This window comes from Pipistrellus hanaki (assembly GCF_964339955.1).
Source record: "Pipistrellus hanaki genome assembly, chromosome: 14".
In the NCBI taxonomy this organism is placed as follows: Eukaryota; Metazoa; Chordata; class Mammalia; order Chiroptera; family Vespertilionidae; genus Pipistrellus; species Pipistrellus hanaki.
The window spans coordinates 52305197-52327062 of NC_140516.1; the positions used below are offsets into that span (position 1 = coordinate 52305197).

Below are 21866 nucleotides of genomic sequence, written 5' to 3' on the forward strand. Positions count from 1 at the left end.
TGAGTCACTCGCCTTATTTTAAGGGACTCAGAGCTCATCCGCAATTCCATGTGACACCGTATTTACTCGGCGGGAAAGGGGGGGAGGTGCCACGAGAAGGAATGGCTTCGTGTTCCCAGTGGGGTGCGGCAAACTGGATAAATCATCGATCAAGTTCTCCTTCTCCTGAACGTGAGGGCATCACGCTCAGGGCCCGAGACAGCGAGATGGAAAGGCGATTCCACAGCTGCTGGGGGTGATCCGATGGGACAGGGGATCGCACCCCGTGGGCAGAGGGACCGGAGTGTGAGACAGCCCAGGAGGGACAAATCACACACCATGCCCCCGTGCCGAACGGCGGCCAGAGGCAGCCGATGAGGGCTCCGACCCTCGCAGCCCCGGGAGCCCTCATTTCCTGCCTCACTGCCCGGCCCCGCGTGGACACTCTCCGTGGTTAACAAGCTCAGAAATCGATGTCAGAGTTCACGGTGAGAACACACATCAAATGAACTAAGATCTGCTCAGACGGCACCCTGGGTAACCGATGCGTGATCTTCTCCAATAAAGCTGCTTTGTCCTTTATGGCTGCATAATGTTCAAATTTACATCTTTAGTTTAACTTTTTAAAAGCACACTGATTTTGCCCGGCCGGTATGGCTCGGTGGTGGAGTGTCCACCCCTGAGGTCTTGGTTTGATTCCAGGTCAGGGCAAATGGCCGGGTTGCAGGCTCCATCCCCACTAGGGGGCGTGCCACAGGAGGATGATTCTCATGATTGATGTTTCTATTCCTTTCTCCCTCTCCCTCCCTCCACTTGAAATCAATAAAAATGTATTTCTTAAAAATCACTGGTTTTTCAAGTTTCTTCCTTTAATTCAGTGAAACAATGAACAGCTGGTTGAAAGCATCGGCTGAGCTGCCTCCCTCACTTCAATAAAAGCCTTGTTCTATAGCACCGTGGTCGGCAAACTGCGGCTCTTGAGCCACATGCAGCTCTTTGGCCCCTTGAGTGTGGCTCTTCCACAAAATACCACGGCCTGGCCGAGTCTATTTGGAAGAAGTGGCGTTAGAAGTTTAAATTTAAAAAATGTGGCTCTCCAAAGGAATTTCAATCGTTGAACTGTTGACATTGGCTCTGTTGGCTAATGAGTTTGCCGACCATGGGGCTAGGAGATCAAGACCGAGAAGGCCCGGGGAGACGCCTTCCAGGGGAGGGGGAGAGCCCGCCACGGGGCCGGGGCCTGGCAGAAACAGGCACCGGTGTGAACCGTGACCATGAGAGCCACGTTCCAACCACATCCACGTGAACCGAGGGCACTGCATTGTGCACAAAAGCATTTTAAAAGAGGAGGAGGAGTCCTAAACAGCATTGAAACATGTCTTCCGGCCTTTGGATCGGGGAGGAAGTGCCGCTGGGCGGGCAGTGTGGGAAGACCTCCTTGGTGAACACTTTCCCGGCAGTTACAGGGACACTGAGGCACAGCTGAGACCCGCAGAGCGAGGCGGGCGTGCACACGACAGAGGGCAGTGTGGACCCAAGGGTGCCAACGCTCAGGTCAGGCAAATGGGAGACGGCGGTCTGCAAGCGGGCAGCGCAGTGGCGTGAACGTGCTGACTTACTATTTAATCCCCTAGGGTGCAAGGACACGGGGAAAAAAGAAAAGTTTGTGGACAACGTGGAGCTGAAACTCTGTGTGACCTTAGCGGCCACCAAGCATTAATCAGGTGTTTTTCCTAAATCCTCACTCTTCCCATCCGGAGCCTGTATGAAAACAGAACGCCTGCTTCCCCCGGACAGCAGCCCGCTGCCCCCTCCTCCGTGGCCCGGACTGCCGTGGCCCCGTGAGCACATGTAACGTCACATGCATGTAACGTCAGGTGGCCAGAGCGGGCGCTTAGGACCGTGGAGGACCACGGTGACAGTGTCATGGCCCCGGCAGCAGCAGAAGGCGAGCTGGTCCGTGGTGGACGCGGAATGTACACTGGGCTGGATGATTCTAACGGCCGCTCGTCAGTGGAGAAAGTGGGCGATAATGTCCCGAAACGACATCGGAGGCGCAGAAGGTGTTACTGAGCCTGCGGTGCTGATGGCCTATTGCTTGGAAGTGTAATTGATCCGGTAATGAGATGGGGCACGTGACAGGGGGGAAGAGGCCTGACGGAGACTCCTAAGGAGCCTGCGGGAGGTGCCGGCTGCTCTACGGGAGCCTGCCACATGCAGGCGACCTTTCCGGTCTGGATCCGTCCCAGGAGAGAGCCAAGCAGATCCCCCAGGAGGATGGAGGTGTAGGTCCACGCGGGACACGGGTACCTGGTGTGGCTTGGGGCCAGGTAAGTACCAGGGAAGGGTCTCACTGGTCAATGCCACTCCTCCAACGGGACCCAAATGTCCAAGGGGTGGGTGTGAACTTGGAGGAACCCTGAACTATGAGGTGTATTCTTGAGTAAATCTCAAGTTCACGTCAACATCACAGACCTGGGCAGGGCGGGTTGTACTGGGTCATCCTGAGAGCGGGGCGTGGCTCCACGCTGGGCCACTTCCCTTCCTGGCTGTGACCCGTTCCCCTGCGGGGAGTATAACGGCACTCACTTCCTGGCTGTCTTGCGAGGTCAAAAGGAGACCCTGCCGTGGACCAGGGGCCGGCATGCCATGGGCACAGGACGAAGTGACCGTGGCAATTGTCAAACAGAGCTTATGGGAGCCAAGGCCTGGGATCCGGAGGGTTCTGTGTTCCCCTCCTCCTCCCCCTCCCCCCCCCCCGGGTCCCGCATGTCTGTGAGGCTGGAGGTGGGGAGGGAGGGCCACCAGGAAGTCCTGTACCTGAGACCCAGAGAGCTCGGCGTGGTGTGCCCGGGGCGGGGGCATCGGCAGTGTGGAACCAGCACACAGGGTTAGCAGAGCAGACACTGACGTTTCAAAGCCATTTTTATTCCCTCTTGGCCTAATCCGGGCCATCCTTGGGCCTGGGCACAGCACTGTTAGGTGAGGGGTGCCTCTGGCCGCTCGGAGGGACGCTGGCTTTCCAGCCCCTTAGCCACACTCGCCTGGAAGAGGTCTGCTCCCCCCGGATCAGCTTTGGATCATGAAGGTCAAAGCGGCACCTGCAGGGAGGAGGACGCAGCGGGAGGGGCCCGCCAGCCCGCAGCACGCACCGCCTTGAAGGTGGTGACCCCCAGCTCGCCCATGAGGCTCGCCTCTCCCGCCCGAGGAACCCGGACACGAGCTCTCGGTCCTTCTGCTGTGACGTGACAGCCTTGCCATGAGCCACTCCAATGGACTTCACAGGGGAGGGGGAGTGACCAGTGACTAACAGACTCAGAAAAACAACTGTCCGTCTCCCAGGCCCCTGAACAGCTGACAGTTCTGGTGAAACTAAGACGTTCCATTCTACTGCCCTCTCATAAACGCGGGGTTTCCGGCCCTGCCAACCCTGCCTTTCACTCCCTTCCGGGAATGTGTCTCAGTCACACGGTCCCCGGAGCCCCTCTCCGGCGGCTCACACTGCCACCGGTGGCTGTGCGCTGCGCTGCGGGCACACACCTAGTCTGTCTGTCTCCACTCAGGCCCGAATGTTCAGCCTCCTCACCACCAGCACCGAGTCTGTGTTTCCTGGGGGCTCCACGCACAGCGACCTGCTCAGGAGATGGAAGGCGGGCGCTGACTGACGGATTCGCGGCCCTGCAGGATTGTGCAGAGGGCTCCCTACACTTCAGGAGAATTACTGAGCCACGAACACCCCCAGAGAGGTGATGATGGTTGGGGAGCTCTGGTGATGGCCCCTCCCACCTGACACGAATGGCCCAGTCCTACACTCCCCCACCTCGGCCCCTTCCAGGCAGAACCACAAGGGACAGGGCTCCGGGCTGCTCACACAGCACCTCAGATTGGAATGAACAGAATCCTATCCCTCCAGCCACATGGCACCAGCCTGGCCAGCCAGCCAGACCAGTAAACTAGCTGGAAATTCAATGTGTTGGCCATTGGCAAGAAGGGGTAACAAATAGACCAGGTGGGAAGTGTTTGAATGCACAGGCCCAGGAGTCCCTTCCTGGCCAGGTATGGAGCCCAGGGAAGGTGCAGGGCAGATGCTGAGAGGTCAGAGGACGCTGAGAGGTCAGACAGAGGATGCTGGGAGGTCAGAGGACACTGAGAGGTCAGAGGACACTGAGAGGTCAGAGGACGCTGAGAGGTCAGAGGACGCTGAGAGGTCAGAGGACGCTGAGAGGTCAGAGGACGCTGAGAGGTCAGACAGAGGATGCTGGGAGGTCAGAGGACACTGAGAGGTCAGAGGGCGTTGAGAGGTCAGACAGAGGATGCTGGGAGGTCAGAGGAGAGGGGGGGATTTTAGGATGTTTTCTTCTAGCATATCTGGACACATCACCACAAGCACCCGCATAAAGGCAGAGCATTTCCTGTGAAGCCATTTATAAAGAACCCGCCCTCTATCCAGCACAGCCCTGGGCTCAGTGCACTCAAAGCAAGAACTGCGCCACGGCTGGGCCCCGGGCACAGGCCGGTGCAGGGCCCGCCACGCGGAGATGCGCCCGCAGAGCGGCATGCACTGTGCGTCTGGGGAAGGCCTCCCCCCGGGTCCTCCCCACTCTTCCCCGAAGCCGGCCCCTGACCGGGCCCCCGTCACTCCGTCCTTTCCTGATAGAGACTCGGACTAATGGACGGGGCTACTTGTGAGTATATCCATGGAGACTGAACTTCAAGCCCCAAGTCTGAGAAAATTCAGGGAGCCATGAGACCAGGGCCTGCCCTCCCCAGGGCCTGCCCCAGGCCCCGCCCCCAGGGCCTGCCCCAGGCCCCGCCCCCAGGGCCTGCCCCAGGCCCCGCCCCCAGGGCCTGCCCCAGGCCCCGCCCCCAGGGCCTGCCCCAGGTCCCGCCCCCAGGGCCTGCCCCAGGCCCCGCCCCCAGGGCCTGCCCCAGGCCCCGCCCCCAAGGCCTGCCCCAGGCCCCGCCCCCAGGGCCTCGCCCCAGGCCCCGCCCCCAGGGCCCCGCCCCAGGCCCCGCCCCGGGCCCCTCCAGGTGTGGACGAAAAGGGGCCAAGTGCTAAGCTGAGGAGCTCAGGGGAGGCCTTGCAGACTCCAGTAGCCACATGCAGTGTCAGATTAAAACTTTAACCAAACGCAGGTGTAGTGGGGAGTCAGGTCCAAGCCGGGATCGTCCCCGACTAAGGCCAAGCGTTACCTTCACCGAGTCTGTCTTTTCGCATCAATGACAGCTTTGATTTGGAATGTCAAATAACATCCTCTCTCTGCAGCCCTCAAAGGACACGCACCCTCAGCAGAGACCACAGACCCCTCACTGTTAGAGTTAACTGGCTGTTAGGACCCTGCTCCCACCTGTGTCCAAGAAGCCCGTGTCTATCATTTTACTATCATCCAATCCCAGGTTTCCCTGCTCGGCCTTCTCCCGCCTCCCTAATCCATCACAGATGGGTGGAGATCCTGTAACCCACTATGTCTCCTCTCTGGGGTGTGAGGTATAAAGCAAGGTGAACGGCAACAACTACCCCCCTCTCTGGAGCACTAGCCCAGTACGTTGGGCCATTCTATTTCCAGGCAATTGTCCACAGTTTGGCTCAAATAAACACCCAATTCCTTACAGGTCTGAATGCTTTCTTACGTTAACCCAGGAATCAGGGGGCCCTGAGCCAGGGGCTTTGAGCTGGGGAGACCCACTCCCAGTGGGGGTGGGGGGGAAGGAGCCTGAAGCAGACAGGGAGTGAGCCAGGAAGCCTGGGTGCTGGGCACAGGGGCGGGCTGGCCAGGCGGGGCCATGGCGCCTGCTCTGGAGGCTCGAAGTACCAGGAGGGGCAGACCTGGCAGGCGCCTCCTTCCTCAGGCCACTCAGGGCGGCCGGTCAGTCTCCACTCCCGGGGGCTGAGCCTGGGCTGGACTCCACAAGGCAACTTCCCGGAACCCCATCTCCACAGCCACCCCCAGGTGCAGAGCTGCCGGATTCCAAAGCCCCTGGGCTGGGGGGCTGGGGGTCTGGGGGCTGGCCTAGCGCGCGCGCGCGCGCACACACACACACACACACACACACACACACACACACACACACACCCCCCGCGGGGCCGGGCAGCCCCTCCCCGTGGAGACGCAGGTCCCCGCCCTCCAGCTGCTCCAGAGGCGGCTCAGGGCGGACTCAACAAGTTCCCGGGCCGCACAGCGCCGCCTACCGCCGGCCCCGCGGACGCCGTGCAGCCCGGGCGCAGGCGGCTCCGCGGCGGCTCCTCCGCCGCCTCCTCCAGCCTCGCGGGGGCTCGGAGCCGGCGGGGGGGGCTCCTCCGCTCCCTCCGGATCCCGGCCCCACGCGCCGCCCCCGCCGCCGCCCCCGGGCCGGCTCCGCCCGCCTCGGAGCAGCCGGGCGCACGGGAGGCGGCGCGGGCTCGGCCCCTCTCCGCGCCGCCGGCTCCGGAGCAGCGGGACCGGGGCCGCGGCAAGGACTTCCCCCCGCGCCGCCCCCGCCCCGCCTCCCCCGGCCGCCGGCTCCGCGATCGCCGGGGACGATCCAGTCCATGAGGACGGCGGAGCGGCGCGGAGCCCGGCGGCGGGGGCTGGCTCCGCCGAGCCGCGAGCCGGAGCCCGCCGAGCCGCTGCCGCTGCCGCCGCGCGCGGGGCGCTGAGCCGGGAGGGACCGGTGCGGCGGGCGGGGGCCGGGGCCGGGGGCCAGGCCGGCGGCGGCGCGGAGCCCAAGTTCCCGGACGGAGCGGAGCCCCCTGCACGCGGCCCGGCCAGCAGCCTCCCGCGGATGCCCTGCCCGGAGCGCTCCGCGCCGCGCCAGGCTCGCCCGGGTCCGCGGCCAGACATGCCCGAGCCGGGAGCTGCACCGACCTCCACTCCCCTGTGAGCGGCGGAGGTAAGCGGGGCCCCGCGCCCCTTCCCGCCCCGGGGCCGCCTGCGCCTGGCCGCGGGCAGGGCGCCGCCGGGATGGGCTCGGACCCGGGCGGAGGGCTTCGCGGGGGACGCGGAGCTCCCGTGCAGCGCAGCGGACTGGGTCCGGGCGGTGCGAGGGGGGAGGCGGGGGGCGAGGTTATGCAACCGCCTCTGGGGTGGCTGGAAGGCTGGGGGGCGTCCTGCAACTTTGCTGAGGGCGAGGGAGGCGCGGGCTGCAAGGCTGCGAGGTGGGTTCCCGGCAAACGCCACAGCCTGGCATCGCGGGAGGGCTGGGGGCGGCAGGGTCCCTGGCGTGCCCAGTTTTTAAGTCTTCTCCAAACTAAGGCGAACTGGAGAGAGAGCAAGGCTGATTAACTCAGGGGGGGTCCGTCCGAGCAGGGGGCCTGGGGCTGGCCACGGAGGAGAGGTACTAGCGGGAGCAGAGGCAGATCGATGCCCACGTGAGACGCCCGTCTCCTTCTTGGCGCCGGGGCTGGCTGGGGTTGGCACCTCCCCGGGGCTGCGGGCTGGGGTCGGCGCCTGTGGGGGTCCTGGCACCTGGTGCCTGGCATCCTCACAGGGGTGGGAAGGAAGCCGTGCTGCAGCCCCAGCCTGGGCTGGCAGGAGAGGGCAGCGGGAGGAGGGCATCCTCGGCCAGCGGGGGCCAGGGCAGCGCCTGGAGTCCAAAGTGGAGCCAGAGTCTGCGTCTTGCTGGTTCATGCTGAGCATCAACATCTCTCAGATCGAGCGCCCGTCCCTGTGACCTCGCATGCATGCTGCTCCCCAGAGCCGTGCCCGGGGAGGGGGAGCCAGCGGCGGCGGGGCCGGGAGGCAGGCTGGAGTAAACAGGGAGAACATGGGTGCCTCTGGCTGGCGCACAGAGCAGGCGCAGGCCGACCCCTCTCCCGCTGCAGGTCTGAGCCTCTGTGCCTGGGGGCTGGGAGCCGGTCAGGCCCCTGAGCCTGAGGCAGCAGCGGTGGAGCAGTTTCATTTGACCTTGTCTGCTTCGGCACTCACATTCTGCGGGAGCCTCCGGAGGGGACCTGGACCGAGGGAAGGAACTTGGGGCCGGCCCTGCCTCGGCCGGAACACATGCCATCCTGTCACCAGCCTTCGGCCCGGACTCGCAGAGAGGGAGGTCGGGGTGCCTGCCTGCACGCTCTCCCGAGGACCCGGTTGGCTGGGCGGGGAGACGGGGTAGCTCTCAGTTCCCCCCAGGGGAGAGGAGGACTGTCAGGCTTGTAGTGCTGGGACCCTGATTGCAAACACCCCCGTCACCCACCCGGCCGGCCCCGGGGAGCAGTGTCTGCCGTGAACATGCTCTCGCCCTCCTCGGCTCACGCTACAGGCGAGCACGGAGTAGCGTCGCCTCCCTCTGCGGAGGAGGCCGCGCCACCCCGCTGCTCTGAGGCACGCCGGTCCTGTTGAATGTTTCTTCTCAGAGAAAAGTTCATGTTTATCTTTGCCCCCCCCCTTTTTTTTTTGCATCGATGATTAGCAAACGTACTAGCAGCTCCGAGGAGAGATGGAAGTCCTGCCATCTGCATGCCTGGCCACATGCTAAAGCCTCCCTCCCTGTTCACTGCGCGCGTCAGGGGCGCTGCCTCTCGGGGGTGTGGTGGAGGCACACGGGGAGGGGTGTGCCCGGCGCAGCCCCCGCTGGGGGCGTGGATTTGCACAGATTATATTCCCCTCCCCAAAGCCCTCACTGCCTCTGGCTGCGCGACAGGCCTCCACTTCCAGGCGGGATGCCCTTGAGAAGCTAAGTGTGCCTTTGAACTCACTCCAGTGGCCACGGCTCCATTTGTCAGGATCGTGGCCGGGACTTGGAGCTTCTGCTTAGATCAGGCTCGTCGGCGTGGGGAGAGGCACGGCCGGAGGCCGGGGAGGAAGCGGGCTAGTAAGGCCGGAGCCGGGAAGCTCCGTGTGCACAGAGGGCACTTCCAAGCCCCCGAGAGGCCCTGCTCTCTACCCCCCCCCCCCCCCCCCCCGTCAGCAGGGGAGGGCATTTCGGTTTTGTGCTTCGCCCTCTGCGAGGAGAAGAGCTGAAGTACAGAAGTCAATAGATGAAAGACGTGCACAAATAGCGTGCGTCTCCCCGGAGCCTCCCACTCGTGGAAATAAGCAGCCAGAGGAGAAGGATGAGGCTCAGAACTAACCGTTGTGCACAGCGCAGCAGCTGGGCAGATGTGCTCACTCAGGGAGACACTGCTTTCTCCGTCTGCTCCCCCTCCCCGCGCCCCCGCGGCTCTGGGTGAGGCAGGGCCCAGGCCGCCCCTCGGGGGAGGAGGACAGAGACATGGCCGCCACAGGACCAGCCCTCCTGGGGGCCGCCCTCCCTCTAGGATGCAGCGACGGGGGCACAGGCAGGTTTTCCTCTAAAGCTCGGGGCCAGCTCCCCACGGCCGAGCAGGGGCCCGTCCCGGCTGCCCCCTGACCACTCGGGCCCGGGGAACCATGCACATGAGCAGATCTGAGGCCAGCCACAGTCACGTGGGAGAGGGAGGTCATTATGACGCCCGGAAAGAGGACACTGGCATCAGGCGAACAAGCCTCTGTGGGTGGGGAGAGCGGCCCCCGGCCCCTGCCACCACCCTGTCCCTGCTGCTGTGCCAGAGTCCCTCGCCCCCCGCCTGAAAGGAGCCCGCGCCGTTCCACAGGCAGACCCTCCCAGGGCTGACTTTAATATTCCCTCACATTATTGAATGACTTCAATATTTTAAAGTGTGATTGACATGGCAACGCTTCTCTTACCCTGGAATTCGCAGGCAAACATTCGGATGAGTCTTTACCGGTGTTTGAGCTAACCCTGGAAGTTAAGTGCAGCGGAACGCTGTAACTTTGCACCAGTTCATTGTAAACATATTTCTTACTGACAGGCTCAGGGGAGACTGGCGGTTCGGTGCCAAGTGGTGGGGGCCCTGGTTCATACCAACAGCTGTGTAGGTGCCCGTCCTGGAACCTCTGGACCAGGGAGGGTAATGCCTGGTTCAGATCCAGAGTAGCGAGCTAGGAGGTCTCCAGGCCACCACGACACTAACTCTCAGACTCAGAAAAGCCGTCCCTTCAGAATGTCCTGGTTGCAAATTCCGTTCCTGACATAGAGCCTTCCAGAGGCCCCCCACCCCAGAAGCCACCGGGGTATTCGGACGAGTCTGGGTCACGTGGGCTCCAGATGTCACTCAGGCCGGATGAATGAGTGCGGGGACTTGGAGGGACACAAAGAGATTATCCGGTGACACTCCGTGGATGGGAACAAAAGAGCCCCAGGCCTGGTCCCAGCGGGCGCGGGGCTGGAGGAAGTGGACTGCGAGGCAGAAAAGCATCCTTGAGGGACGAGAAGGAACCGTGCCTCTAAATCATTAACCTTTTGACCACGTTTCAAAGGGGCTCGGAGAGAAGTGTCTCCCGAGTCATTACTGGCGAGTGTCGCTCGTATTGAACGGTTGTTCACAGCACTGGCGTCCACAGACAGGCTGCGTTCGCTGTCGGCTCTGCCGGGGCCTCTCGGAAGGCCCGGCGGGAGGGCCCTGCTGGTGCATGCAGGGTCACCGGAGTGTCACTCCTGGAGCCGCGGCCGGGTGAGACATTTCTCCTTTTTAATTAATGTTGAGAAGTGAGCTGCGTTTTATTTTATGTGTTTTTATTAATCCTCACCTGAGGACATTTTTCCGATGGTTTTTAGAGAGAGTGGAAGGGAGGGGGAGAGACAGAGAAACACCAATGTGAGAGAGAGAGAGAGAGAGAGAGAGAGAGAGAGGGAGGGAGGGAGGGAGAGAGGGGATTGGTTGCCTCCCGCACGCGGCCCAGGGCTGGGGATGGAACCTGCGACTGAGACACACGCCCTTGACCAGAACCAAACCCGGGACCCTTCAGTCCTTGAGCCAACGCTTTATCCACTGAGCCATACCGGCTAGGGCATGAAGACTCTTTTTAAAAAATCTTAATACAGTGCTGGCTGAAATGTATGTTGTCGTTATTCCGAAATATTCCAACTCGGGCCTTAACAATCTAGCCGTGGGCATCCAGTGAAGGGCAGTAAGGATAGCAGTGAGACGTGAGGAGGAGGAGACGGTGGGGGGGGGAGGGGGAGGACTGAGAACACGACAGGCAGCCTTGGGCTGAGGTCTGGGGCCTCATTTCAGCTGCTCGGTGGGGAGCCGGTGAGAGGCTCCCAGGGTCACGGCCCACCTTAATGACCCTGGCCAGTCTCCTCCTCCTCTTCCTTCTCCTCATTTCTCCTCCTCCTCCTCTTCTTCCTCCTCATTTCTCCTCCTCCTCTTCCTCCTCCTTCTCCTCTTCCTTCTCTTCCTCATTTCTCCTTCTCTTCCTCCTCTTCCTTCTCATTTCTCTTCCTCCTCCTCTTCCTCCTCATTTCTCTTCCTTTCTCCTCTTCTTCTTCCTCCTCCTCCTCCTCTTCCTTTTCATTTCTCTTCCTCCTCCTCTTCCTCATTTCTCCTCCTCCTCCTCTTCCTCCTCCTCCTCTTCCTCCTCCTCTTCCTCCTCATTTCTCTTCCTTTCTCCTCTTCTTCTTCCTCCTCCTCCTCCTCTTCCTTTTCATTTCTCTTCCTCCTCCTCTTCCTCCTCATTTCTCCTCCTCCTCCTCTTCCTCCTCCTCCTCCTCTTCCTTCTCATTTCTCTTTCTCCTCCTCTTCCTCATTTCTCCTCCTCCTCTTCCTCCTCCTTCTCCTCCTCTTCCTCCTCCTCCTTCCTCTCCCCCTCCTCCTTCCCCTCCTCCTCCTCCTCCCTCTCCTCCTCCTCCTCCTCCTCCTCCTCCTCCTCTTCCATCTGCACTGGTGCCTAAAGGTTTGCTTTTCCTCCGTCCTTGCTGCAATCACGTGGCACGGGAGAAACGTTGCCTGTTCATCATGCATTTGAGACTCAGGTAGCTCGGAGTGTGCGGGCGAGTCCCAGGGAAGTGCACAGCGTGCAGGTCAGTTTACAGCGAGGAGATGCTGAGGGAGGCCCGCTCCTCGCCATCACCCTCTTCTCCACTCGCCTCTTTGGCCCCGGAGGAGCCCCGGAGCTGCTCTCCTCGGTTGTCTGCTGTTTCCTTCCATAGCTGTCGGCTTGATGGCGACCGTATACCTGCTCTTCACTGTCCCGTCCCCGCCCCTCCCGTCCCCACAACCCAGTGCAGGAAGGGGGAGGTGAACGGCCGGCCGAGGCAGGACCCAGAAATGGCAACCACAGGGGATCCGATGGCGCCTGGGGGCCACGCCGGCCTCCGGGGGCTGGGAACTGGGAGGCCTGCCTCGGACGCCTGCCCCGGCCTGGGGTTCGTTTCGCCCCAGGACGAACTGTCAGGCTCTGTCCTGACGGGGGAGGAAGGGCAGTTAGGCTGACAGTGTGGCTCCATCTATCAGCAGGACAGGTGCCCGGCCACAGCAGGCCTGACCATGTGGCTCACCTGGACTCCTTTCCTGAGCTCCGCCCTCGCCTCCTGTGCCCGCCTGCCTGCCTGCCTGCCTGCCTGCCTGCCTGCCAGCCGGTCTGTCTGCCTGCCTGTCTGTCTGTCTGCCTGCCTGTCTGTCTGCCTGCCTGTCTGTCTGCCTGCCAGCCTGTCTGTCTGCCTGCCTGTCTGTCTGCCTGCCTGCCTGCCTGCCTGTCTGTCTGCCTGCCTGTCTGCCTGTCTGTCTGCCTGTCTGTGTGCCTGCCTGCCTGCCTGTCTGCCTGTCTGCCTGCCTGCCTGCCTGTCTGTCTGCCTGCCTGCCTGCCTGTCTGTCTGCCTGCCCGCCTGTCTGTCTGTGTGGTTCTCACTCTCACCCCCCACCCCCTGCCTTTGTCTCTCTCTAATTCCTCATTTATCTTTTCCTTCCTCTCCACGTTCATCCTGTCATACAGTCGCAGAGAATTATATTTCTATTAATTCTATTTATTAACACGACTTTACATTCTGTGTTCTCCATTCAAATAAGGAAAACCTAGAAGACACCGATTTCATTCAAACCTTCGGGCCAAACCACATTCCCCCCGGAAGTTGCCCTGAAGGCCGTGGCTGCCTCTAAGCAAACATGTCAAACTCAAGGCCTGGGGGCCGCATGCCTTGTGTGTTTGTCCCGTGTTAACCTTTGAGTTTGACATGCTTGCTCTACAGCGAACACTGGAGTCCAGTGAGAAGGCGGGGCATAGCCGAGATCACTCACTTCCAGATGTTCACCTTACTCCATGTCGCCGAGACTTTGCAGTTACATCTTCATTCATCCCTCCACCTCCACCCCCACCCCCACCCCCGAGAAGAAAGCTGATGCTTTCGCACACCTGCAGGCAGGCCTGGCACAGCACATCCACTGCCACAGAGGGGTAGTCAGGCCCGTGGACTGCACGTACCCTCTTCCCACTGTTCTGCGGGCCATCTCTGTCCCTCCATCTACCAGTGTCTACCAAGAGCACTCGCCAGCTGCCAGGTCCACGGGGACATGCTGGCTCCGCCCGGTCTGGTCTAGACTGGTGCCGGCTGCTCCTGAGGTTGCCCACGAGATGCAGTAGAAGGAGAGACATGCTCACCCGCTTTGCCTCGTGGGTCTCCATCCATGCCCTTCGCTCAGAGGTGACACAGACCAAACCAGCCCTGTGTCACCTTTTAGCTCAAGTCCAGAGAAACCAGGCCATTCCCACACGTGACCTGGCTGACGGGTGCGGGGCCCCCACGCTTCCCCCGCCGCTGGCCCTCCGTTAGGACTGGGCGCTGGGGCCTCTGTGCCCGCTGGCCACGGCGGAGGGACGCTGGCTGTGACACCGCTCACTCCTCCCTTCGCTCTGGCTTGCTCCCTCCCCATCAGCCCAGGACCCCGCAAGTCCCCGGGGGGCTGGACGCAGGACGGGCGGAGGGGCGCTACAGTGGTGCCACGGCCTGTTTGGTGGGGAGACGGGCGTGCTCAGGCCGCGCCCTGAACGCTCACTGATCTCGGCTGTCGCAAACGGGTCCGTCCCAGCGGGAGTCCCCCTAGGGTCCCTGTGAGGAATCCCGAGGTTCACCCGGGAGAAGCAGGGGGGGAGGTACTCTGACGTAGTTACTGCTTGGGGGGAAAAAAAACCACGTTCTAATTTTAACTTCAGATATATCGTGAGTCAAAGCGCGCCATTTAGTAAAAGCCACGGGATGCGTCACAGACCGTCCAAAAGGCGAACGCTCCGAAGCCGTTCCCTGGTGGGTTCCTGTTCTCCCGGAGAGGCTCCAGGGTCTGAGGAGCAGCACCAGCCTCTGCGCCCCCAACCACCCGTGATGGCGGCTAACTCCCCTGGCACCGCCGGGTCGGAGGGAGGCGGCATCGGCCGCGATGACCCGGCGCCCCGGGAGCTCCTCGCGGAGCGAGCCCTGACCGCGCGCTGACCGCGGGCCCGGGCGGGGGAGCAGCAGCGGTCCCTCCTCTCGGAGGAACTGGGGCGAGTGTTTGGAACCGGCTTTTCTGGATGTTGTTTGTTAGCAAAGCCAACTGCTGCAAATAAAATTAATTCTGCACACTCATGTAACGTCCCATTTGGAGGAGGCATTTTTTCCAGCTGATTTTCTCCAATATCATAAAATTTTGCTAATTCATTTCTGCTCATTTGCATTCCATTTGGACAGAAAACAAGCAAGGGTTACCGTCAGCAGGAGCTGAGGATCAGAGACCTCAGTGAAGCGCGAACCGACAGGAAAGGCTGGTCGCTTTTGGGACCCACAGGCCCCCCACCCCCCGCCCCGAGCACCCGTGGACAGCGTGGCGGGTCCTCGCTCTGTCCCCTCTGGCAGCAGGCCAGCGTGAGCCCAGCGCTGAGCCACATCCCGGGCTGCAGGAATGGACAATGGGTTTTTGCTGGTTAAACCGTGTTTGCTGAGATCACGGACACGGACACGTAGGGCCTGACGTAGAGGGTTTTTCTGCCGCCTCTAACCCTGCTCCGACTCTCCAGGAGCCCCCCCCCCCCCCCCCCTTCTGACGGGATGAACATAGGTCCCAACGAGGGCGGGCTCCCCGCAAGATCCCACTAACGGGGTGCACAGGGCTCGCACGGCTCCCTCTGACGGGCTGCCACGCTGAGATGGGGTGGCACCCTCCCTAACGCCCCCTCTTGGGGGTGATTATCAAGTCACCACCAGCAGCGAGCTCTGCCACAGACAGGGCTCCGTGGGAGGAGCAGGCCCTGCCAGCAGAGCAGGCCCAGGCAGCCTTTCCTGTGGGAAGGCGCTCACTCCTGGGGGGAGGGAGGTTGGGGGGTCGTCTCTCCACGCCCCCCACCCCCGCCCCTTCCCTGGCCCCGGAAGCTGGTGTTAAAGACCCACAGTGTCCTGTCGCCACCCTCCACTCTGAGGGGCCGGATGTCCACGTGTCCTCGGGGCCCGAGGAAGAAAATGCTGACCCAGTTATTCTTGAGTTCCCGCCAGCACCTCCGACTCCAAGGTGTCTCAGGCCGGAGAGCCACCAGCAGCGCCAGGATGTCACAGGCCCTATGCAGGCTCCCGCGCTGCGGGCCCAGCTCCTCTGCGTTGCCCCCAAGCGATGGGCGGGGGGTGTGGGCAGGACAAGCCTGCTCCCCAGCCCCCGCCCCATCCATGGACTGCGCCCCCCGCGTGGACCACACGCAGGGCCACGCCGGGCCTCTCTGTCAGGGCAGGCTTGGTCTGAGGGCGCGGGTCCTGTACTTCCCTGGGCTCTGGGGCATCTGTCCCCTCAGACCAGCAGTGAGGCTCCGGCCACGCCCTTCCTGCTTCTGGTTATGCAGCCGGCGGCCCCTCCCCACGGGTTTGCTTGCACATGGTCCTTCTCCCACAAGCACGCTATGGCTCGCCCCACCTGTCCCTCCACATCTGGATGCACACGCATGTCCAGACTGCACAGCAGCGTGCGCATGCGCGTACACACGCGCATACACACACACAGGGTCCATAATTTGAAATTCATTTATTCATGCAAGGCTCCCTCTACATAACAGATGATTTGAGGGACACTGCATCTCCCCAGACCTAGTCATTTCCGGGGTTTCCTTACTTGGATTCAAGTTTTTGCACTGTCCAGAGCCTGCTCCTGCCATCTGCCCACACGTGGGCTGACTGCCCGTGTTCCAGTAACTGGCTGACAGTCAAACAGAGTCCCTCCTGGGGCCTGGGGTCCGGAGGAACCGGGAGGGAAGCTCACAGGAGAAGGCTGGCGGCGGGTGAGGACACAGCGCTCGGCCCCGGCACCCCGAGGACCCGGGAGGAACCGGGAGGGAAGTGCAGGAGAAGGCTGTCGGCGGGTGAGGACACAGCGCTCGGCCTGAAGGTGTGGCACCGGAACGGGTCCGTTCATTGCCCAGTGAAGGCAAGAATGCGGGGCACGAAGCAAGAATGCGGGTGCCAGGCGGTCCCGTTTGTCTCATCTGCCAAACACCCCCTTTTCTTCCAAAAGCTCGTTCTCAATGGGAAACGGTGCCCGCCCTCCAACGGAAGGAAGCTCCCTGTGCGGCACGTTCCGCCCCGAAGCCTGAGAAAAGCGTCCGCAGCCACGGCCAGCGGCCAGCGGTCCCCGCAGAGCCTCCCGGCCCTCCCCGTGCCGGGGGACGGGATCCGGGCTACTCGGCCGGCGTGGCTCCGTGGCTGAGCGTCAGCCTAAGGACCTGGAGGTCATGGCTGGATTCCCGGTCAAGGGCACAGGTCCCGGTTGCAGGCTCAATCCCCAGAGCGGGGCATGCAGGAGGCAGCCGGTCTATGATTCTCTCCATTGATGTTTCTATCTCTCTCTTTCCCTTCCCTTCCTCTCTGAAATCAATAAAAATATATATTTATTTTTTAAAAAAGGGTTGGGAACAACGCACTGAGCTGATGAGAATTTCTATTTGTTGCCATCGTTTTTACTTACAAGGAAATGGTGTTTATCATTAGCAGCTCCCTGTAAAACAGGAGCGCCTCGAACTTTTGATTACTGTGATGATGATGATGTTGCCCCGGCCATTAATTTTCCTGATTTGCTCTATTAGTGTGATGCCGGGCCCGAGACTCCGGGTATCTTTCAAACCAGCAGACGGAGGTAGGAAAATTATTTCGGTGCAGCTCCTGGCACACCGCGATGATGAATAGCCGTGGCAGGACAAACTTATTCAGACACACATTTTTCAGGAGTGGCAGGGAAAAGGCTGAAAAATTACTAGTAAATTGCTTTTTGTAAAAATGCTCTCCCTTTCCAATTTCCCCGCGGCTGGCGGTCTGCGGCGGGAAGATGGCGCCCGGCCTCCTGCAGGTGAGGGATGGACGGGATGCAGGTCAGGGTTACCGCTTAATCTCCTCGTTAGATCCCGCACTCGCGAGCACACCGGGGCTGTGGTGTGCATCCTTTTAACCGGTGGGGACAGTGTCTCTAAAACCATGGTCGGCAAACTGCGGCTCGCGAGCCACACGCGGCTCTTTGGCCCCTCGAGTGTGGCTCTTCCACAGAACACCACGGCCTGGGCGAGTCTATGTTGAAGAAGTGCCGTTAGAAGAAGTTTAAGTTTAAAAAATGTGGCTCTCCAAAGAAATGTCAGTCGTTGTGCTGTTGGTATTTGGTTTTGTGGACTCATGAGTTTGCCGACCGCTGCTCTGAAAGATACGGATTGTCGCCCTGGCTGGTGTGGCTCGGTGGGGAGAGTGTTGGCCTGGGGGGACTTAAGGGTCCGGGGTTTGATTCTGGTCAAGGGCACATGCCTGGATTTCGAGCTCGATTCCCAGTGGGAGGAGTGTCCAAAAGGTCTGCCTGCCATCGGCAGGGCGGGGCGGGGCGGCCTGAGCCTGATCTAGTCCACTCTCTGGGCTCAGGCCCTGACCTTGGCTCTCGGGGCGCCAGGGTCTGCTGCCAGGGCCCTGCACCCCTCAGACTCCGCCCGCTGCCCCCTCCGGGAGCCCACGGGGGTGGGAGCAAACGCTAAGTCCCCCCGCAGCACCTGAACTCTCCGAGCTCCGAGCTCGTCCCTCAGGAAGGTCCTTCCACGCGCAGCTAACAGCTGCGGCCCTGCCACCAGAGCGAGTGAGGGTGTCTGCCCCACTGGTGTCACCGAGCGGCATCCAGGGCCACCTGCCTCTCTTTATGGCGTTTAACCATTCCGCCCAGGATGAATCTGCGTGATGAACAGGCAGAGAGCCGCGTGGCTTTATTTTCTCCCAGGATTTAAAGACCGAAAGCACCGACATTGTTTTCTTTTTCAGGGGTTGTCATCAAAACTTCATTCTGGAATGAATACCGTTTTTAAGTGTTTTCACAGGCCGCTCTGGGTGGCAAGGTGGGGGGGGGGGGCGGTCACGCTGCCTATGCAGACGCAGGGAAGCGCAGTTCCGAGGCCGGTGCTGACCACTGGTGCCGATCTGTCCTTCATGGTCCCCCATGCGGGGGGCCACTCTCCCCGGCGCCCCGAAAGGCTAACGTAGAGAGAGTTTTTTCAGTCCCTCCACTCAGGGCTCTCCACGTTTATCTGATCAGGAGCTAGACGGCCAGGAAAGGGTCTTTAAGAGAAAGCAGCCATTCCCTAGCATTCCAATAATAGATTAACCACGTCACCCTTACTATTTACTAAAATAGTAAAAACCCAAACCAAGTAAATCGCATTTGGAGAACCATCTGCCTGGGAGGCGGGGATGTGCGTGGGCACGGTGACTGGCCGGGCGGCGGCGGCGGCGTGTCCCGGGTGTCGTGGTGAGTGCAGGGAGACGGGCCGTCTGACGGGGACCGGCGTTTCGATCAAAGGAAAAGCGAGCGGCTCCCACGTGGGCGAGGAGGCAGGCTTCCTGTCAGACCACTTCCAGCTGTGCCTGCAGGGCCGGCTGACTTCTTAATGTCACGGCCACCTCCCCTGTTTAGGAATAACCAGAAAGCTCAGCTGGCATGGCTCAGTGGCTGAGCATCGACCGAGGAACCAAGGGGCCAGGGTTCCATTCCCAGTCGGGGCAGATGCCCAGGTTGCTGGCTAGATCCCCAGCAGGAGGTATGCAGGAGGCAGCCGATTGTCATTAATGTCTCTTTCTCCCTTACTCTCTGAAATCAATAAAAATCTATTTAAAATAAATTAAGCTCTAGCTGGTTTGGCTGAGTGGCTAGAGCATCGGCCTGCAGACGGATGGGTCCTTGGTTAGGTTCCGGTCAAGGGCACGTACCTCAGTGGCAGGCTTGAGCCCCAGCCCTGGTTGGGGCGCATGTAGGAGGCGACCCATTGATGTGTTTCTCTCACTTCGAGGTTCCTCCCGTCGTCTCTCCCCTCTCCTTCCCCTCTCCCTAAAACCCAATGGGAAAATGCCCTCGGGTGAAAATTAACAACAAAAAGTAAAGTGAAAAGAATGGAGCGTCAGCAGGCAGCGGTCCGTCTGCTGTGCCCTCCCCGCGCTGACGCCTCTGTCGCTGTCTCGCCCGCAGGAACCATGGTCAGCAAGGACGCGGGCAAATGCGCGCTCACGGCCCCCGAGAGCGACGCGGAGCCGGCCGCCTGCCTGGCGCTGGAGGTGAAGTACGCGCTGGACCCCCGCCGGCAGGTGCGCAAGCGGAACAAGGCCCTGCAGGTGCGCTTCAAGGACATCTGCGAGGCGCAGAGCGAGCGGCGGGACCCGCCGGCCGCGGGGCCGGGGCCCGAGAGGCGCGAGGCCCGGGCGGCGTCCTACCGGGCGGCCTACCGCAAGTACCTGACGGTGCCCGCCCGCCGGGCCATCCCCAACGTCACCCGCAGCACCGGCGTGCAGACCTCGCCCGAACGCAGGAAGTGCTACCAGACCTTCCCGCCCGACCGCCGCAGGGGCAGCCTCAAGGGCGTCCCGGGGGCCGAGGGCGCCTTCCGGAGCCAGAACAACGGCTTCGTCCTGGGCGCCAAGCAGCGGGGCGCGCAGGGGCCCGGGGCGGAGGCCGCGGTCTGGGCGGCCGGCCGGGTGCAGAAGACCGCGGCCCTGGTGTTCAGCTCCCACCAGCACGTGGACGCGCTGGGCCGGCCCGAGGGGCTGGGCTGCCCGGAGCTGTGCGGGGACCCTCGCGGGCACAGCTGCCCGGGCAGCGCGCTCCGGAACGCCCCCCGGCCTCCCTCCCGGGAGCCCGCCCCCCACCAGCTGGACCGGACAGCCCCACGGGACCGGGCCGCGCCGGGCACGGAGGAGCCGGCTCCCGCGGGCCAGGGCAGGGTGTTTAAAACGGAGGTGGCCGCCGTCTACACGCCCGCCCCCGGCGCCCAGGCCCCCGAGCCCGCCCTGTCGAACTCGGCCGCCACCAGCCAGTGGTCCCTCTGCCCCTCGGATCTCAATGGGCTCCAGGCGCCCCCGACGACGCAGTGCCTGTCCCCCGAATGTAGTGACCTCCCCCCGCCGTCTCCGGCCCCCGTGGGGGCGGCCGGCGGGGAGGAATGCCAACAACTCGTGCCTCCCACGGAAGTGGTGGACCTCAAGGCGCAGCTGCAGGTGATGGAGACGCTGATCAGCTCCAGCCAGGAGACCATCAAAGTGCTCCTGGGCGTCATCCAGGAGCTGGAGAAGGGCGAGGCCCACCGCGAAGGGTACGTATGCCCGCACACCTCACGCCGCCCTGCAGACCCCGTCCCCCAGCCCGCCCCGGGGGCAGCCGCCGCCGAGCACAGAGCGAGCGAACCCGGCGGGCACAGGCGGGCTCTGAGGCCAGACCCCCTGCATGCACTCCTTCGAGGTGGCTGTGGGCTAGCTCTCAGCTGCCCGCCCGGCCTGCCCTTTACACCGTCCTCACTCTCCGGAGGCACGATGTCCCAGGGCGAAGGGTTTAAATCGTGACCTTTTTAAGACGCTGCGGGACAAATTGTTAAAAATCGGGACTGTCCCGCCCAAAGCGGGCGCCTGGTCACCTTAGTTTGTGGTGATGAGGGAGAACAGCCAGGCCGGTCCCAGCATGGACACTGCCCGCTGAGGAAGTGCAGCACGGGGCAGAGAGGAAAGGCGTCGGTGGCCTTCTGAAAAGCAGGTGCTCACTCACTTCACTGAACAGCGGGTGGCGCGGGTTCTCAGGGCTGGGCAGGCTGTACTTGTTCCCGTCCTTCCCTGCAACTCAGAGCAGCAGCGCCCGTTCGTCCCCAGACAGGCCGTCCGTGTGCGGCGGGAGAGGTGCCTCCCGCACGCACTGCCCTCCGGGCCCAGGCGACGGGGAACAACACCTCTAACAGCCGGCATTGGCGACCGATGCTGAACTTTGTTTTTATGGATGTCAGAGAGGAAGGGAGAGGGAGAGAGAAGAGAGAGAGTCACGGACCGGCTGCCTCCTGCACGCCCCTGACTGGGGATGGAGCCCCAACCCGGGCCTGTGCCCTGACCAGGAATTGAACCCTGACCTCCTGGTTCCTAGGTCAACGCTCACCCACTGAGCCATGCCAGCCCGGCTAGATGCTGAACTGTGGTTCCCAGGTTGTGAACGTGAAATTGGGCTGCAGCAAATTTGAAAACAAATGACCGAAAGCTAGGATGCTGGACTTGAGCCCGGATGGGCAGGCCGTGAGGGGGGAGGGAAAGGGGTGGGCAGACCTTGGGGGGGGTGGGCGGGGGGGGGGCAGGCCATGGGGAGAAGGGCAGGCAGTAGAGGGGCTGGCGGGCCGTGGGGGGCGGGCGGGCCGTGTGTGTGTGGGGGGGGGGCAGGCCATGGGAAGGGCAGGCAGTAGAGGGGCGAGCAGGCCGTGGGGGCCAGGCAGGCTGTGGGGGCCAGGCAGGCAGTAGAGGGGCGAGCAGGCCATGTGGGTGGGGGCAGGCCGTGGGGGCCAGGCAGGCAGTAGAGGGGCGAGCAGGCCGTGGGGGCCAGGCAGGCCGTGGGGCAGGCTGTGGGCAAGGTGCCGGGAGCAGGATCTGCCTTGGCTTCTGGCCTCCCCGGCTTCGTGGGGGAGCCCCATCTACGTGAGGAGTCAGTCCTCGATACCCCGCCTCCCGTCCCAGTGCAGGGTCTGCAGTCACTGGGAGCGTTTCCAGCCGGAGGCTGTCTCCAGGAGATCCCGAGGGGCCTGCCGTCAAAGGCCGCCAACAGGCCCCCACCTCCACCTCCTCCCGTTTCAGGCCCGTGGACTGAGCATGAACACGCCCCAGAGCGAACA

General features: G+C 62.3%; 2 protein-coding genes across 6 annotated transcripts in view; one reads left to right on the forward strand and one right to left on the reverse strand.

The window, feature by feature from the left end:
- The window catches only part of DOCK1 (dedicator of cytokinesis 1), a 200191-nt gene that overhangs the window by 74180 nt on the left and 104145 nt on the right, over positions 1–21866 (reverse strand). The gene's annotated exons all lie outside the window — the stretch shown is intronic.
- The window catches only part of INSYN2A (inhibitory synaptic factor 2A), a 31276-nt gene continuing 15927 nt past the window's right edge, over positions 6518–21866 (forward strand). Inside the window, exons 1-2 of one of the 2 annotated variants that reach the window (XM_084904546.1) lie at positions 6518–6849; positions 19205–20321. In XM_084904546.1, the coding sequence (XP_084760672.1) occupies positions 19210–20321 (1112 nt within the window). In that variant the 5' untranslated portion in view covers positions 6518–6849; positions 19205–19209. The remainder of the gene's footprint in view (positions 6850–19204; positions 20322–21866) is intronic. The other variant, XM_084904545.1, reaches the window with a different exon arrangement.